Source organism: Lampris incognitus, chromosome 3 (genome assembly GCF_029633865.1).
Source record: "Lampris incognitus isolate fLamInc1 chromosome 3, fLamInc1.hap2, whole genome shotgun sequence".
Taxonomy (NCBI): domain Eukaryota; kingdom Metazoa; phylum Chordata; class Actinopteri; order Lampriformes; family Lampridae; genus Lampris; species Lampris incognitus.
In genome coordinates this window covers 103,124,607-103,143,869 of record NC_079213.1, presented here as the reverse complement: position 1 = coordinate 103,143,869, position 19,263 = coordinate 103,124,607, and the positions used below count along the sequence as shown (strand labels likewise).

The following is a 19,263-nucleotide window of genomic DNA, read 5'->3' as shown; positions in this document are numbered from 1 at the left end:
TCACAATAATCATTGGGGATTTTATACAATATCAATATATATCTCAATATCTGCTTACACATGCAAAAATACCATGTTTAGGAATCCAACCAAGGTTCATCACATTGAATTGTTTAGTAATGTAAAGTTAAACCATGCCAGCCAAAACCATGTGTTCATATAAAATTCCCTCAAATATTCAAACTCATTTTGTGAGAAATTTTAGGCAATAGATTCTCACTGTCATCAATTTAGACAGTAAAATTGTGTATCACAATGTCCCTTTTATCGCAATACAATACTATTGAAAGATAATAAATTATCATATTGAATTACTGCCCAGCCCTAAGTTTAGTTATCGCAGTTATAGTAGGGAGCAGTGTTGGAGAATGCCGTTTTAGATATATCGAAAAGTGAACTTCAGGTAATGGTTTTTATGTGAATCAGCTCTTCTTTTTTTTTCTCCTCTCCAGGTTGAGCGCAGACAGCCCGTTCCATTCAGAGCACAGCCGGGAGCGAGACAGGAACATCAGGAAAGGCAAGATCCAGTTTGGACGTTGTTATCCGGGTCTCTCAGAAGGAGCCATCAATTTCATGAAGAACAGCCTGAACAACAAAGCCTGGTGAGAATCTCTTCTCATAAGCAGTTTACCTTCCTGAAAACTTAACACTAGAACAACCGGGATTTCACTCCTACCTAAAACGACCATGGGCAGTCAAACTGACGACCAGTTTTTAAACTCTGTCAAGATAAATACCCAATTGAGATGTCAATGCATTGCATATGTTAGTATGTCTGTTAGGAAATGACTGACACCAAAATTAACCTTTTAACTATAATACTATTTTTAAACAATTTAAACTTCAGAGAGACATAGTCGCACTTGAATAGCAAAATAGAAAAAGTGAAAATATTACCTGAAAAACACATATTGCTAATCTAACAAATGTAACGAGGCCTATAACATGTGAAATGTAAAAAAAGAACTGAAAATAAATATTGAAACCGTCCCAAACAACGATCGGAACTTAAAAACTACTAGAACGCCGCCCACGGTTTTTAAACTCTATATTCTGTCAAGATAAATACCCAATTGAGATATTAATGCATTACATATGTTAGTATGTCTGTTAAGAAATGACTGACACCAAAATTAACATTTTAATAACTTTAATACTATTTTTCAAACAATTTAAAATGGCCGCTGTCCAACACCTGTAAATACCGTAACGCTTCGGTGGCAGTCATGGTGCATCTGTCACAGCGTCTGTAACCAGACATGTTGGAAATAATCAAAAATCAAGTTTAGACTATTAGTCTGCACTGGAGAACACTAGTGTGTTTTTAGGACAGAGCAATGAACTTCACGAAGGAAATGATGCGACCAACACACTTCATAAATAGTGACATGATGCACACGATCGCACACAAATTATGTGCGGCCATTTTGACCGATCATGGTCGTTTTAGGTAGCTCTTATAACTTTTTTTTTGTGTAATTGGTCTAAAACTCATTTTAATGCAAATATATGCATTTAAAAAGGTGTCTGTGTGTGTGTATGTATATATGTGTGTGTGTGTGTGTGTGTGTGTGTGTGTGTGTGTATATATGTATGTATGTGTATATATATATGTGTGTGTGTGTGTATGTATGCATTTTTTCCCCCCACAAAGTTATTAAACTTTGAAAATCCAAAACGGTCATAAGACCGTCTTGGTTGTTCTAGTGGGAAACTTTGCCATTTTTCAACTTTATCTCCACACATGGATCCTGCGGTCACTAAAGCATGACACCGTTTCTGTCTACCTGCTCCCTGTCACTGGGGTGTGCTGCTGGTAGACTGAATTTACCCATTAGTGACATCATCATTGGGTCAGGGTAATATGTCTGTCATTGTACTAAGTGACAGGTGGTGGGATGCCTGTACAGTGGTGGGTGGATGTTGGTGAAATAGCATTATGTTCCGTCGGAGGAACCTGCAGCTGGCAGGTAAAAAGAAGCAGTTGGCGACTCCATGCATATCAAAGGATGTATGTGGAAATCTACACCCTCCCCAGCTACCACAGGGGAATTTAGGAGAACAGGGAATAGCCAAATTAGGATGAAAAGAGAAGAAAATCCAAAAATAGAGAAGAATTGCATTTAAGGAATACGTTTTTGTTTTTCTCTTTGATTGTGCCTTAGATGGGCTTTGTTCTGTCGGTTCATTTTTATTATTTTAACTATGAATAAATCTCATTTTGTTTTAAAGTATTTGTTTTTAACTTAACTGTAATCTTTTTTCTGTATTTTTCTTGTACACACATCAGCCCCCCCCACACACACACAAATTCTTGTATTTCTATCTTTGTGAGGACCCTCATTGATTACATTTTTTCCCTAGCACTTAACCCTAACCTTAACCATCAGAACTACATATTAACCCTAACTTTAACCTAATCCTAATCTGAACCCTAAACCCAAGTCCTAACCTTAAAATTGAAACTTAAAGAAGTGCGGACCAGCCCAAATGTCCTCACTTTGCAAAAATGTCCTCACTCTGATGGTTAAAAACTCAGACTGGTCCTCAAGAAGTACAAGAACACACACACACACACACACACACACACACACACACACACACACACACACACACACACACACACACACACACACACACAAGCTTTCATTAAAACCAGTGTTTGTGTGCAAACCACAGTCACTGTGTGTAAAACAGCTGAAATCCTCTCTCCTAGGGGGAGACCGACAGCAGCCGAATGTCTGCAGAACGTGTGGGTCCGCAGCAGCCGGGCTCAGACCAAACGCATAGACTCCATGGTTTGTTTCTCCACCGACAAACTCAAAGCGTACCTCAAAGAGAGGGAGACCAAGCGAGACCAGGTCCGCACCAAGATTCAGGGTCCTTTCTTTCAGTGAGGCTATGAATTAAAAAAAAAAAGAAAAAAGGATACGTATGCTGTTGTATGACAGTGTTGTGTACACAGAATCTGATGTCAGTTCACGATATTTATTGTGTGGTTTGTTTCTGGCTATCTGGAGTTGGTTTGGTTAGTTACAGTTATTACAATATCCTCTGCTTATGTAGCTGTGATGTGTCTTAACAGCTGTTCAAAGTGTACATATACTACATATAGTTGTATATGTCCAATTGTACTGCGTTGGTTTAGTTTTGGTTGGTGTATGAAAAACATATCAGGGATAGTAATTAGTTTGTCTGTGCAAGGAGTGGAATCTGTTGCATGGGTTGCAGGGTCTTGTGCTGTGATACGAGAAACTATTATTTTTCTTTTTAGTTTTGCTACAGTGACAAACAGATGCACATCTTTTTGGGCTTACGCTGGCTGTCACAAAATAACGCCACAAAAATAATTTGTGGGTTATTGCAAGAATAATACAGATGCCGTGGATATTTTTGAGTGGAAAAACTCTGCTGACTTTTACAAATGTCTCATGATTTATGAAAGAAAAAGATGAGCTTAGAAGATAGCTGATTTCTTGTAGAATATGAGGTTCTCAATTGCATACTGAATGACTGGCCCACCTGCAGGATTGCAAAATGAGACAAATTAAAATAAAAAACAGACAAACTATTGCCCTCGTTTTATTTGTTCAACCTCAAACATTTGCAGATGAACCGCATTGACCTCCTGCATGTGATCTTTTGGATAATTTTGCAGCATGTAGGCTTCAGTCCTTCATATTTTAACCGTATACTTTATTCATCCACAAATAATCACATTTTACAGTATTCCACAGTACACATAGCTACATGCCAATTAATTTCTACAATATCATAAACCAACAACAGAAAGAAGTAAAAGTCTGAGATATTAAACAGATTACTCAATTTTATGAAAAACGATCTTGCAGTTTAAATGACAGGTAAGCACAGCTCGACTGTACTCCACACTTTGGAGCCCGGTTAGTTTAATACAGAACCTTCAATAATAAAGATTAAATCATAGCATTGGTTTTGGCAGTGGTTCCGAGGTTGTTTTTTTTTAATGTACCAGTTGAGATAGTTGACTAAAATGTGTTGGTTTTCATTCCTAAAAACGGACAATCGATTAAATGATCTCAACCACGCGCCCCATCCTCTTTGACCAGAACCAAGAGTGAGTGACTCAATCTGAAGACAAGACCCTCACTTCCATCATTCACTTTAAACTCATAGATGTTTGATTAGTAGTACAGAAGGAATTGCTCTTAGAGGGGGGAAAAATTAGTTTGTCGTAACTGTAATGACTTAAGATGATGTCATTCCAGCCCGAGTCAAAGGCGTCAGTTCTCCAGGAAAAGGACCTAGCAAGAGAAAGACTGGGGGTTCCCTTCCCCTCCTATGACTTGGCCTCCTGAACTTTTTTAATTTCCTGTTGAGAGAGAACATAGATTCGTTACATTAAAGGCCTTTAGCAGATCCTCTCATCCAGAGCAACACACAATAGGTGCAGCATTAGAACATTTCTAGTCCTAGATAGAAATCACAGTCCTCCAACCCTAAAGGGAGGAAGCATCTATGCAATAGACAATAAATTTACTAAATATCCTGTGTTCCATGTCTGCTAACATAGAATAAAGCAAATACCAGCTACAGCAGAAAGAGCTACTATACATGGCTCATCATCAGTATCATCATCATCATATTTACTGTAACTGTGAACTATACACAGGATTGCATTGTTTTATGACTCCTCTTACATCAGAAAGGATAGCTTTCAGTTCTTCGTAGGCCTTGTCTAAGTCGTCATTGATGATGATGACATCGAACACTCCTGGCTCTTTGCCTAGAAAAGAAAGATGAGACAACCGTTCAAAGGTTTACCTAGTTCAGTAATACTGAGGACTATAATAATAATTAAATTTATATAGCGCTTTATCTAGACACCCAAAGCGCTTCACATTGAAGGGGGTAACTCACTTCAACCACCACCAATGTGTTGCACCCACCTGGGTGATGCGCGGCAGCCATTTTGCGCCAGAACACACCACACATCAGCTTGAGGTGGAGGGGGAGGAATCATTGAGCCAGTTACATGGGGGGGGGTGATTAGGTAGCCAGATGGATAGAGCCAGGTTGGGAATTTTGCCAGGACACCAGGGAACCCCCTACTCTTTGCGATATGTGCCATGGGATCTTTAATGACCACAGTGAGTCAGGACCTCGGTTTAACATCTCATCCGCAGGACGGCATCTCCTACAGCACAGTTTCCCCATCACTGCACTGGGGCATTGGGATTTGATATTTGTTGTTTTTATTAGGACCAGCAGGAAGACAGCCCCCTACTGGCCCATAACACCACTTCCGACAGCAACTCAGTTTTCCCAGGAGGTCTCCGATCCAAGTACTAGCCAAGCCCATACCTGCTTAGCTTCTGTCATTTGGTATGGCTGCCGGCAATAAATAACGGTATATAGTAGACGCCTTAGCAAAGTGGTGTCCATTTCATCCAAAAATATGCATGTTTTCGTTCCAACCAAATGCCAGTCCAACACAACTTACTGAGCTCTAGGTCGGTTTGTGCAGCCTCCAGGCGTTTCTGTAAACTTTCCTCCGTCTCTGTCTGCCGGTCTCTCAGACGTTTTTCCTGGACAAAACAATGAAACAGAAGACATTACTTTTCACACCAGAGCTGCACAACACCTAAAAAGTTTAGATGACTGTTACAATTTCAAAAACAGCTGTCTTTGATGGAATAGTGTAAGAAACAGCCTCCTAAAAAAGTCAAATTAATCAAACTTCTGATGTACAGATCTAGCTGTGTGCAACAGTGATTAGTTTTGTTCAAACTAAGCTAATACATGTAGTAAGCATTTTATTCTCCTGTAGGCCAAGGCAATAATTCAGTTTTATCATTTTTCAGTGGTATTGTATCAGGATGAAATTAGGATATTGTCATATCAGGATACACACATTTGTTGTCTAAATTAATAAGAATTATTACTTACAATTTCTCACAAAATTAAGGTCTGAAATATTTGAGGGAGTATTATTTGAAAAGTACAGTGGTGCTTGAAAGTTTGTGAACCCTTTAGAATTTTCTATATTTCTTAGTAAATATGACCTAAAACATCATCAGATTTTCTCTCATACCTGAAAAGTAGATAAAGAGAACCCCAATTAAACAAATGAGACAAAAATATTATACTTGGTCATTTATTTATTGAGCAAAATTATCCAATATTACATATCTGTGAGTGGCAAAAGTATGTGAACCTTTGCTTTCAGTATCTTGTGTGACACCCCCCCTCCCCCCTTGTGCAGCAATAACTGCAACTAAATGTTTCTGGTAACTGTTGGATCAGTCCTGCACATCGGCTTGGAGGAGTTTTAGCCCATTCCTCCGTACAGAACAGCTTCAACTCTAGGATGTTGGTGGGTTTCCTCACATGAACTACTCGCTTCAGGTCCTTCCACAACATTTCGATTGGATAAAGGTCGGGACTTTGACTTGGCCATTCCAAAACATTAACTTTATTCTTTAACCAATCTTTAACCATTCTTTGGTAGAACGAGTTGTGTGCTTAGGGTCGTTGTCTTGCTGCATGACCCACATTCTTTTGAGATTCAGTTCACAGACAGATGTCCTGACATTTTCCTTAAGAATTCACTGGTATAATTCAAAATTCATTGTTCCATCAATGATGGCAAGCCATCCTGGCCCAGATGAAGAAAAACAGGCCCAAACCATGATACTACCACCACCATGTTTCACAGATGGGATAATGTTCTTATGCTGGAATACAGTGTTTTCCTTTCTCCAAACACAACGCGTCTCATTTAAACCAAAAATTCTTATTTTGGTCTCATCCGTCCACGAAACATTTTTCCAATAGCCTTCTGGCTTGTCCACGTGATCTTTAGCAAACTGCAGATGGGCAGCAATGTTCTTTTTGGCGAGCAGTGGCTTTCTCCTTGCAACCCTACCATGCACACCATTGTTGTTCAGTGTTCTCCTGGTGGTGGACTCATGAACATTAACATTAGCCAAAGTGAGAGAGGCCTTTAGTTGCTTAGAAGTTACCCTGGGTTCCTTTGTGACCTGGTTGACTATTACACACCTTGCTCTTGGAGTGATCTTTGATGGTCGACCACTCCTGGGGAGGGTAACAATGGTCCTGAATTTTCTCCATTTGTACACAATCTGTCTGACTGTGGATTGGTGGAGTCCAAACTCTTTAGAGATGGTTTTGTAACCTTTTCCAGCCTGATGAGCATCAACAATGCTTTTTCTGAGGTCCTCAGAAATCTCCTTTGTTCTTGCCATGATACACTTCCACAAACATGTGTTGTGAAGATCAGACTTTGGTAGATCCCTGTTCTTTAAATAAAACAGGGTGCCCACTCACACCTGATTGTTGTCTCTTTGATTGAAAACACCTGACTCTAATTTCACCTTCAAATTAACGCTAATCCTAGAGCAGGGATAGGCAACATGGTCCAGAAAGGTCTGGTGTGGGTGCAGATCCCAAGACTGTTGGTTGATCTATAGAATCAGGTGTGTAACTACTTGGTTGGAACAAAGACCTGCACCCACACCGGACCTTTCTGGACCATGTTGCCTATCCCTGTCCTAGAGTTTCACATACTTTTGCCACTCACAGATATGTAATATTGGATCATTTTCCTCAATAAATAAATGACGAAGTATAATATTTTTGTCTCATTTGTTTAATTGGGTTCTCTTTATCTACTTTTAGGACTTGTGTGAAATTCTGATGATGTTTCAGGTCATATTTATGCAGAAATATAGAACATTCTAAAGGGTTCACAAACTTTGAAGCACCACTGTAGGTTTGGTTTGCAATTATACCTTACATTACCAAACAGTTGGTGTTTTTGCATATGACGCAAATATCAAGGTAGATATTAGATTGTGTAAAATTCACTGTGGTTGCTGCCTGGCACTATGCTGCTCCATTTTTTGGTATGCAAAAAAGCTGTGTCCACATGCACTGAAAATCATTAAAAGTTTACGTTCAACTGAAAGAAAATTATGGTTTAAATTTTACAGTTTCTGTCAATGTGATGGCTTCTAGGATCCAGCTTGGCTAATTATATTAAAGCCTGACCACTCAAAATTCAAATGATGAAATACATTGTGTAATGTTGGACTCTTACCAGGATCTCCATGGAGGGAGGTTGGATTGAGATGTAGATCGGGTTCAGGTCCGTCTCCTTAATCTTCATCACCCCCTGGATGTCCACATCCAGGATGCAGATGAGGTTCTTTGCTTGCACATCCTCTATGGCAGATTTGCTGTAAAAGGATTCAACACACTGAGCTCACTGTAAAAAAATAATACAATCGTGTGGGTGGCGTGGCGGTCTATTCCATTGGCTACCAACATGAGGATCGCCGGTTCGAATCCCCATGTTGCCTCCGGTTTGGTCAGGTGTTCCTGCAGACACAATTGGCCGTATCTACGGGTGGGATGCCGGATGTGGGTATGTGTCTTAGTCGCTGCACTAGCACCTTCTTTGGTTGGTCAGGGTGCCTGTTCAGGGGGGAGGGGGAACTGGGGGGGAATAGCGTGATCCTCCCACGCGCTACGTCCCCCTGGTGTAATTCCTCACTGTCAGGTAAAAAGAAGCTGACTCCACATGTATCAGAGGAGGCATGTGGTAGTCTGCAGCCCTCCCCGGATCAGCAGACGGGGTGGAGCAGAGACTCTGACAGCTCAGAAGAGTAGGATAATTGGCTGGATACAATTGAGAGAATATATATATATATATATATATATATATATATATATATATATATATATATGTATATATGTACTAAACAAAAATATAAACGCAACACTCTTGTTTGTGCTCCAATTTTTCATGAGTTGAAATCAAAGCTCTAAGACTTATTCTATGTACACAAAAGGCCTATTTCTCTCAAATTTTGTTAACAAATTTGTTTAAATCTGTGTTAGTGAGCGCTTCTCCTTTGCCGAGATAATCCATCCACCTGACAGGTGTGGCATATCAAGATGCTGATTAGACAGCATGACTATTGCACAGGTGTGCCTTAGGCTGGTCACAATAAAAGGCCACTCTAAAATGTACAGTTTTATCACACAGCACAATGCCACAGATGTCGCAAGTTTTGAGGGAGCGTGCAATTGGCATGCTGACTGCAGGAATGTCCACCAGAGCTGTTGCCCGTGAATTGAATGTTCATTTCTCTACCATAAGCCGTCTCCAAAGTCATTTCCGAGAATTTGGCAGTACATCCAACCGGCCTCACAACCGCAGACCACGTGTAACCACGCCAGCCCAGGACCTCCACATCAGGCATCTTCACCTGCAAGATCGTCTGAGACTGACCACCCGGACAGCTGATGCAACAATTGGTTTGCATTACCAAAGAATTTCTGCACAAACTGTCAGAAACCGTCTCAGGGAAGCTCATCTGCATGCTCGTCGTCCTCACCGGGGTCTTGACCTGACTGCAGTTGGTCATCGTAACCGACTTGAGTGGGCAAATGCTCACCTTCGAAGGCGTCTGGGACTTTGGAGAAGTGTTCTCTTCACGGATGAATCCTGGTTTTCACTGTACCGGGCTGATGGCAGACGGCGTGTATGGCGTCATGTGGGTGAGCGGTTTGCTGATGTCACTGAGGTGAATAGAGTGGCCCATGGTCGCGGTGGGGTTATAGTATGGGCAGGCATATGCTACGGACAACGAACACAGGTGCATTTTATTGATGGCATTTTGAATGCACAGAGATACCGTGACGAGATCCTGAGGCCCATTGTTGTGCCATTCATCCACCACCATCACCTCATGTTGCAGTATGATAATGCACGGCCCCGTGTTGCAAGGGTCTGTACACAATTCCTGGAAGCTGAAAACATCTCAGTTCTTCCATGGCCTGCATACTCAACCGGACATGTCACCCGTTGAGCATGTTTGGGTCGCTCTAGATTGGTTTATACGACAGCATGTTCCAGTTCCTGCCAATATCCAGCAACTTCACACAGCCATTGAAGAGGAGTGGACCAACATTCCACAGGCCACAATCAACAACCTGATCAACTCTATGCGAAGGAGATGTGTTGCCACTGCGTGAGGCAAATAGTGGTCACACCAGACACTGACTGGTTTTCTGATGACCCCCCCCTCCCACATATCTGTGAAATTCATAGTTCAGTGCCTCATAAATGTCTCTTTTCAAGATAAAACTGCACATTTTAGAGTGGCCTTTTATTGTGACCAGCCTAAGGCACACCTGTGCAATAGTCATGCTGTCTAATCAGCATCTTGATATACCACACCTGTCAGGTGGATGGATTATCTCGGCAAAGGAGAAGTGCTCACTAACACAGATTTAAACAAATTTGTAAACAAAATTTGAGAGAAATAGGCCTTTTGTGTACATAGAAAAAGTCTTAGATCTTTGATTTCAGCTCATGAAAAATTGGAGCAAAAACAAAAGTGTTGTATTTATATTTTTGTTTAGTGTGTGTGTGTGTGTGTGTGTGTGTGTGTATATATATAATATAATTTTTTATCAGGCACCTGATTGTCAGTACCTGGGGTACCAGAAGCTCAAAACAAGAGTCAATAGCAACAGCAAAATAAGCTGTTTGGCAGAGAAGATTTGGCAATTTTTTCATGGGCGCAACCCACATACTCGGCTCTGCTGCCCATCCCACAAATGCATGTTCCTTACAAATGTGGCCCCATTTAAAAAGGAAATAAACAGGCTTTCCAACGGTATAAGACTTATCGCCAAGAAGCATCGTTACAACAAAGAAATAATCTACCAAACACAAATTTCCTTACTTTTTGTGCTAAGTATATATATATATATATATATATATATATATATAGCGTTTTTTTCCCGAAACCGTCAATGGTGATGAGTGCTCGACTAATGAGGAGCGGAATATCAACACGGATACAGGAAAAAAGATTTTAATGCATAGCAGTACAGGCCTGTTTCGTGCGTCTTGCACTCATCACCTGCTTATCAAAAAATGAATGTTTGGATTACCAGCTGATGAGTGCAAGATGCAAGAAACAGGCCTGTACTGCTATGCATTAAAATCTTTTTACCTGTATCCGTGTTGAGATATACGTATATATATATACATACATACATACAATTCTTGGACATAGTAAAACTGTTTAAACAACTGCAACCAAAAAATTAATGTTTGGATTTATGTAAAACTGATGTGAAGTGGTTCCATACAACGTTAAGTAACTTCTAATTCCTTCAACACATTGATTGATCAAATTGCTTAGAAGTTACTCAACACAGTTGTGTGGAGCCAGTTGACACAACATTTCATTTTTATGAGAGTGCTACCTCACCAATACTTAAAAAAAGATGAGGTTTTGATGAAGAAATAACCTAATTTTGTAGCTGTCACAGCTGACATCTGAGTTTAAGAGGATCTTAACATTAATCCAAGCGGCTCAGCGTTCACTTAGCCATGGCGAGTGGGTTATCGTCAGAATGGGAGGAAGAGATTAGATGTGACACAGAGGGAAGTGATCCACAGCGCTGCTGTTCTCACCTAATGGAGGTTAAAACACCACCTGTCACCACCCATTCTATTATGTAGCCTCCTCATCCCCCTCGCCCACCTAAGGACACTTTTGTTACACAAGCGGCCGAATAGGTGTTTTTGTCATGTCCTTCTGTTTAATCTGCAGCACAGATGTGTGGTTTTTTTTCTCGTTCACTACATTCAAAGGTGACATTCTGTAAAAGGTTTTATCAACATGTGGTTTGTTTTGCTTTTTCACTTTTCCCCCCTTTTTCTTCCCCAATTGTATCCGGCCAACTACCCCACTCTTCTGAGCCATCCCAGTCTCTGCTCCACCCCCTCTGCTGATCCAGGGAGGGCTGCAGACTACCACATGCCTCCTCCGATACATGTGGAGTCACCAGCCACTTCTTTTCACCTGACAGTGAGGAGTGTCGCCAGGGGGACGTAGCGCATGGGAGGACCACGCTATCCCCCCAGTTCCCCCTCCCCCCTGAACAGGCACCCCGACTGACCAGAGGAGGCGCTAGTGCAGTGACCAGGACCCGAACCCACATCAGGCTCCCCACCAGCAGACATGGCCAATTGTGTCTGTAGGGACGCCCAACCAAGCTGGAGGTAACACAGGGATTTGAACCAGCGATCTCCGTGTTGGTAAGCAACGGGATAGACCGCTACGCTACCCAGACGCCCATCAGCGTTTTTTTTTTTTGCATCTAAATTCTCTCCTAAAAAGATTAATGGACAAAACCACTGGCTACTCAATATACGGACAGTGAATGAAACCGCGTCTCAGTTTGTATTGTTGTGCATGAGATGAGTTAAATGAGATGTAGATGTATTGCCTCATCGAAAAGTCACTTTTTGTTTTTTTACCTCGTTCCATACAAGTTGCCGGAAAACCCTGCACTCTCGATAAAATCACCGTTTTCTATGCCCTTCTGCATGGCTTCCCTGTTTGTGAAGTGGTAGTCTAGAAGATTAAAAAAGACAAAAGGGAGAGATCACATCAACACTAAATTTAGCTTCATTGTTAAAGTATGCACATGTAAAATTATATTTTGGAAAAGGGCGGAATGGAATGGAATGCAGCAAGTGATCGATGGGTGACCCCATTTACACCACTACGAACAGTCAACGTCAAGATGAAGACAGACGACATGAACGAAAATCCATGCACACAATCTGTGGGAGTATAGTTTAAGCTAGCTGTTGATTTTAACTGTTTGTAAGACTAAAGGATCCATCCATCCATTATCCGAACCACTTATCCTGCTCTCAGGGTCGTGGAGATGCTGGAGCCTATCCCAGCAGTCATTGGGTGGCAGGCAGGGAGACACCCTGGACAGGCTGCCAGGCCACCACAGGGCCAACACACACACACACACACACACACACACACACACACACACACACACACACACACACACACACACACACACACACACACACCTAGGGACAATTTAGTATGGCCAGTTCACCTGACCTGCATGTCTTTGGACTGTGGGGGGGAAACAAGAGCACCCGGAGGAAACCCACACAGACACAGGGAGAACATGCAAACTCCACACACAGGACGACCCGGGATTACCCCCAAGGTTGGACTACCCCGGGGCTTGAACCCAGGACCTTCTTGCTGTGAGGTGACCACACTAACCACTGCACCACCATGCCGACAGGCTAAAGGATTATTGTGCATAAAATCTCATCTGAACTCCAGTTTGTAGCAACCTACAAACACAATGGCACAATGGAAGCAGATAATCACGAGGCCATTTTCTATAGAAAAGTATGTGTGAAGGCCAAAGATAGGTATATCAAAGGGGAAATGCACTCTTTCTAAATATAACTAAGAGAAGTATGTAGAGGAGCTATACCAGATCTACGAGTCAACTCCTGCACAAGATGCAAAGCACTGGGGATCTAATACAGGTTAGAAACAAAGATGCGAACACTGCCATTTCTAAGACCACCTTTCTAAATGGGCACCGTGACAGCGCACAATCATTAGCATGACAACCTGAATTAATCTGCTCAAACATCTGTCAAAAATCTGCAGAGCAAAGGCAAGGGGTGTCGCTGACGGACAGGCTGTGCTGCAAACAAATGGGATTAGGCCTGGAAACGGTACAAAGTTGATTTTTGAAACAGCAAGACAACTTCAAGGATGTCATCAGATTCACAAGAACTACGTAAGTGATTGTTGTCAGTCTCAATATCAAGCAGAATCCACCTGAGATCCTTTGCAGTGCTACTGTCATGTTGTCTTGTTAATGATTTAGTATCCCATATAGTCTATAGTTGCTGATTAGATCCATGCGGGATATCTGAACTAAATCAGTTGGCCACATACACGTGTATGTGGGCTCATGCAACCCGTCCAAAAAGTCAAAGGCTATCCTGTGATGCTAATGGTTGTTTGCAGATCATCAATGCTTTCTCAGCCACCATGGCAGATTTAAGTAGAAATACGTGTTTGATATATTAAGACCTCTCGGGATCAGAACTGGAGGCAGTGCTGAGGCGTCACAGGGAGCTATTTTCAAAAGCTTTTTACTCCAAAGTGTTGAATTCCTGATCCAATTTCTCCCCAAAAAAAGAAAGGAGAATCCCCCTCTTCCCTCCCACGACCAAACCCATTTTATATATGGTCACAATTTGCCAGGATGATGAAAGTAACTCCCATCCCTCTGCCATAGAAAACTGGTCAGAAATCACACTGAGGTCACCTTTATCTGTGGTTTCTGATTCGATAGGACACGAAAATGAGGTTGACATATCTACGTCTTCAGAGGATAACACGTCTGCTACGGGCAGTAATGTAGCCCCCAGAAGCATGGGGAGCTTGTTCAGCCCTATGGAGAAAACAAACAAGGCACAGAAAAAGGTTGATCCTTGTGGATTTTTTTTAAAGGGGGGTTTCTACTAGGGGACAAAACCATGCGTAGAGCTCATGTGGAGAAGTGAAGGCATCTGTGTCAGTTAGGTAAGGGGGGGCAGCTGGCTAGAAAAATTCATTTATTTCATTTATTCCTTACTTAAAGCTGAAATCTATGACTTTTCTCCAGTAGCAAGTCATTATTTTATCCATGTGGACCAGTCAGAGAGTCAGGTTCCATAACACTACCAGGCATGTCTGTGAATGTTCTCATTCATCCAGGTCATGGTTATCCAAAGGAGTTGAATCAAGTGCAACTGGACAACGACTCCAAAGAAGATAAATTCTGAGTCTCATCACCAGCCAGTCAGACTAGCTTGGTCTAGTCAGAAAGGCACGAACTGAGGAAGCCTCTTGGATGAGAGGCAAAACGTCTTCACGGATATATCCAAGTCCAGTTGCACTTGATTCAACTCCTTTGGCTACCAGGCATCTTCACCATGGTTGGAGACAGTCTCCATATACCACAGTTGAGATGGTTTGACCAGGTAGGATGAACACTGGCGCAGCGGCAAACACATACGTGTTGGAAAAAAAGACTGAAACGTGATGCTGATGTGTCCATGACAACTAATATGACTGTACAACAGTGTTTCCATATAGTGTGATGCAGTCTCTAATACATTAGATTGTCTGTGTTAACTTTGGTCCCAGGATCCATTTTTACAAGGGTAGGAACTGTTTACTGCTGAGCTGACGGCACACCAGCCACAATGGCTGCTACACCTGGTTTATAGTCCTGCTACTCCTGGTTTGTAGTCCCAGAAAATCAGAGTCAACAAGTCTGTTTCTTTCTGCCTCCTACATCCAACTATATCACAACATTGTTCTGGAATACTGACTGTCCAACACCACCACCACCACATCATCACCACGTTTCAGATGGATAAAATAACCACTTATTAATGGGGAAAGGTCACAGATTTCAGCTTTAAACTGGTAAAGTCCCATTTAGGTTAAAATCTATTTTGCGGGGGAGACTTGGATCAGTTTTCCAGAAAACAAAAATGCTAAAAAAGGCAAAGCATTGAAAGAGCTTTGCCTTTTTTACAATCATAACATCCAAATATATATCTGGGGGATTTTGAGCAGATTTCCAACAGAAAATTTTAAAGGTTTTCAAAAGCACTGCAACTTAAAGATATTTCAGAAAACAATAATTAATTACTTTATTTGATTTTCTCCTGATTTTGTGTTTCAATGAATACGTGTCTACTGTAATAATGTGAAAATATTCAATTCATAATATCTATTTATTTAATTTAAATAATCATTCATAATAATAAATAGTCATTCATCTCTAAAACCATTTTAATGAAACTGCCCAGCGTGAAACAGGCTTTACACTCATAGTGCCCCATCAACAACAGACTCATATTCAAATTCATTGTTCTTATTCGGTTTGATGGTTGATAGAAGAAATCATTATAGTCACTTTCAGAAATAAGTGACATCGACTGTTTTGGGCAGTGGTCCGTGGTAGGTTGACGGAGAGTGGAACAAAACAATCATTGAACACTATACTGGGGGGTTGATTATATGCGAGTACTATTACAGTTAGTATGGCCTCGAACTGTAAATCAGCAGTGGGTATAATATTAAAGTAATATTTGGCAGTGTATTAAAAACACTGATTCACTGATGGATAAAATGTAGCATTCTGTTTACTTTTAAACCATAGAGACCTTAATATAGAAATTAAAGTCCTTTTGAAATTTCCGAGGTTTTGCTGCAGTGTGAATTGCACACATCCCCAATCATGAGGATCCCACTAAAGACTGAATATGCTAAGATAATCCAACGCTGCTACATATTGCAATACATTATGTAACACTCATATTGCATTTTGGTGATGGATATTCCCCCTGCCATGTCAACTCAATTCCATGTCGGTGAGCGAGGCAATGCTACTGTACCTTTGCCATCTTCCTCCCCTGGCCGAGGGTTTCTTGTTGTGTCTGGAAGAACCAATTTGAGAAAAATCACATTTTTATTGTTGATATGACATTCTTCTTCTATCAAACTGCATTTCAATGCATTTTACATGAGAAGAAGCAAAAAGTAAGGAGTAAGTTAGTGTGCTGATGTTCAGCATTGGGCTACGGTAGAATGTAGGCTCCATAATCCCTGTGCGTTTTATTTTAGCTGTTTAATTTCACGGAAGGAATCAAATAATGAGTGTCGAGAGTGATCTCATATGACACGAAACTGAGGTGGAATAATCGAAGGCCCTCAGACAGACGTACGTGACACGCTGAATCCAAAGACACCTTCATAGTCCTGCAACAGCTTCTTCATCAGTGTGCTCTTTCCGGCCCCTGAGGGTCCACTCAGCACCACAGGCCTGGGTCCTGGCATAGCTCTTGAGAGCGAGAGAGAAAAGAGCCAGAGAAATGTTCTTGTCACTTTCCAGATAGACTAATCTAGTGGTTCTCTGTCAGGGCTTTAGGTACTTTATGTACTAGTAATGCTGGTTTTCTATTCTTTCAGGAAGTTAAAAGACAACTCCATTTTCTTACCACCTCTTTTTTGTAGTTTTTGTCATCGTACATATCACTTATGATATCATTTAAGTCCCCAGCATAATGTTGTAGATTTTGAACACATGACCACTGCTGAACTCAGTTTTACAACAGCATCTTATGGTGTCAAGGAACACTAGTGTCAGACACGTTTCAACAAGTCCAATTCAACCCAAACCATGTATATGGAAGTGAAAGTTAAAATTTATGATGTGAAATGTCCAATACGATCAGTGGTGGATGACATTGCTGATCTACTTCCTGGTTCAACCTGCAGGAAGTAGCAGCCTATATACTTACTGTAGGTAGTGGTAACGATCCATAAACTAGCCGGCCAGCACAACAGAGAAGTCATAGATAATGGACAATTATGGACACAGTCTGACTGAGACACTGGGGGGGTTGTTTAAAGGACACATTTAACACTCCTGTTCACTTGTCCCATAAGACACCATTGTAAAGCTGACCACGGTGTTCCTAAAATCTACAAATTGAAGCGAGTGAGTAAAATTACATCATGACCAATTTGCACAATGGCAAAAACTACAAAAATAGGGTTTGAAAAAGCTGGAATTCTCCTTAAATTACATTCATCTGTTGTTCGTTATTTCAACCTCCAATCAGAAAGGTGTTACACTTAACAGCTGAATGTAATGAACTTCCTTGCAGAACAGAAAACCTGCAGTGCTGATGGTACCTGAGGACCTGATTGAGAACCACAGGATGAAGACATTTTATCCTTTGTGGTCTTTTACACCCAATTATGTCCTTCAGCTAGGCAGTAGTGCGCATGAGTAAACAACTTGGAATAAAGCCCTGTCGTCTGTAACCTTCAGATTGCCCTGCATGGTGAGATTAGTCGTAAATCAGTCATCTCACAAGCTAATTTCAAGAGAGTTCAATCTGCCCTAAGTGCTGGGACGCCTAGCTCGCCTGTTAACTGGTCTCAGGTTCAGATACTAACACTAATCCTTTGATCTGGGTATTAACTTCTCTCAGCTGCCACACTGACTGCAGGAAACATCCCTGCCGCAACCCCCAGGAGTTCAACCAAACCTCACCAGAAAACTGGGAGTCTTGCTATTTCATTCATTTTCAGCTTTAGATGTTCAGATAGATAGATAGATAGATCGTTCCTCGGGTACTCTAATCAAAAAGGTTTACTGTTTTTTGTTCATGGTAATTTTTTAGGTTTCCTGCTCTCTAGAATATTGTTACTCTTATTTTAATTATATTCTTACTTTTTTCCAAATATCATTTGTCATTGTGTTCTTTGTGGTGAGCATGAACTCACATAGGCTATCAGTAAAACTTTAATGTGAATTGAAATGTATTTAACAATAATGATGATATTGCATTTTATGTAATTTGGTTACAACTAACAATCAATATACAAAGTTCACTTTGTGTAATTTTCTTTTTAATGAATTGAGATATTAAAAGCCCTTCCATTGGGTTATTTAAAAGAAGAAAAAATCTCGTTAATGAAGTCCTGGTACAGTGGGGGGGATTCATTGGATGCGGGCCGGGTTCAGAACAGGTGACCCATGTACCTGTACTAAGATAGGATGGATTTGTCCGGAACAATGTAGAGTCAATTAAATTAAAATCTCCATTAACGTGATTGCTTAGCAATCTGAATTCGCACGTCTCCGTCAGATATCGTTCCACAGAGCAGGGGATGGGACACTCACATCCATATGTTAACACAAGTCTGACAGGTCAAGTACTTCATTTTTAGTAAGTTTTATGCAAGCACTTTTTATTCAGCTCCAAAATCCTCACACATCACTTTACTTGCCTATTAATGATTATAGAGAGTATCAAATTCTTATCAATTAAAAGTTTGTTTCCTTCTGCTGAACAAGCTGCCTCAAATGTGAAGTTACTCTGGTGTTTTACAGTTGATATTACATATTAAATGTTAGTAAATTAGAAATAATGTCAAACTGGTTCAGGGTGTTTGGTAAACCACCATACATTATGACTGCACACACAAAAATCTATTGTGATTAACTTTATCATAGCCATGCTTTACTCGTGCATCATCCATTTCTGTCTGTCTGTTTTAAGGTGGAATGTTTCAGACGAGCCCCATTTAAGAACTTTGTCGTTTCATCGGCACCAATTAATGATTGCATTTTTAATTTTCTTTATTCGTCATCGTGTTTTGTGACTCCTTGTCTTTTTGCAAATACATTCTATTTCTGTAAATGTTATATTAATAAATATGATTTGTTACCAAGCCACCTGAACTAAAACAGTTTGCATTATAACCCAGTTACAGTTGCAGACGTAAAAAAATGCCTTACCTTTTCTGACACTGTGAC

At 40.9% G+C, this 19,263-nt stretch overlaps 2 protein-coding genes across 2 annotated transcripts in view; one reads left to right on the top strand and one right to left on the bottom strand.

Annotated features, from left to right (window-relative positions):
- obscna (obscurin, cytoskeletal calmodulin and titin-interacting RhoGEF a) overlaps positions 1-2,897 on the top strand; it is a 142,957-nt gene extending 140,060 nt beyond the window's left edge. The window contains 2 exon segments of the mRNA XM_056276899.1: positions 453-602; positions 2,717-2,897. Coding sequence (XP_056132874.1) covers positions 453-602; positions 2,717-2,897 — 331 coding nt within the window.
- Positions 2,898-4,318: 1,421 nt separating this feature from the next.
- Positions 4,319-16,772, bottom strand: guk1b (guanylate kinase 1b). The gene is made up of 7 exons (XM_056277811.1): positions 16,658-16,772; positions 16,328-16,369; positions 12,350-12,446; positions 8,102-8,240; positions 5,483-5,567; positions 4,680-4,765; positions 4,319-4,351 (listed from the first exon to the last, which is right to left on the bottom strand). The coding sequence occupies exons 1-7, from the start codon at positions 16,767-16,769 to the stop codon at positions 4,319-4,321; spliced, it is 594 nt and encodes a 197-aa protein (XP_056133786.1). The 5' UTR covers positions 16,770-16,772.
- Between the last annotated feature and the right edge of the window lie 2,491 nt (positions 16,773-19,263).

Bases quoted from the DNA above. Each gene is read 5' to 3' on its own strand.
- guk1b (XM_056277811.1), bottom strand. From the start codon at position 16,769: ATGCCAGGACCCAGGCCTGTGGTGCTGAGTGGACCCTCAGGGGCCGGA. The intron at 12,447-16,327 runs GTACAGTAGCAT...TTAATCTTCTAG, and splicing joins AGGGGAGGAAGATGGCAAAG to ACTACCACTTCACAAACAGG. The intron at 8,241-12,349 runs GTAAAAAAACAA...ATCCTTTTACAG, and splicing joins GGCAACTTGTATGGAACGAG to CAAATCTGCCATAGAGGATG.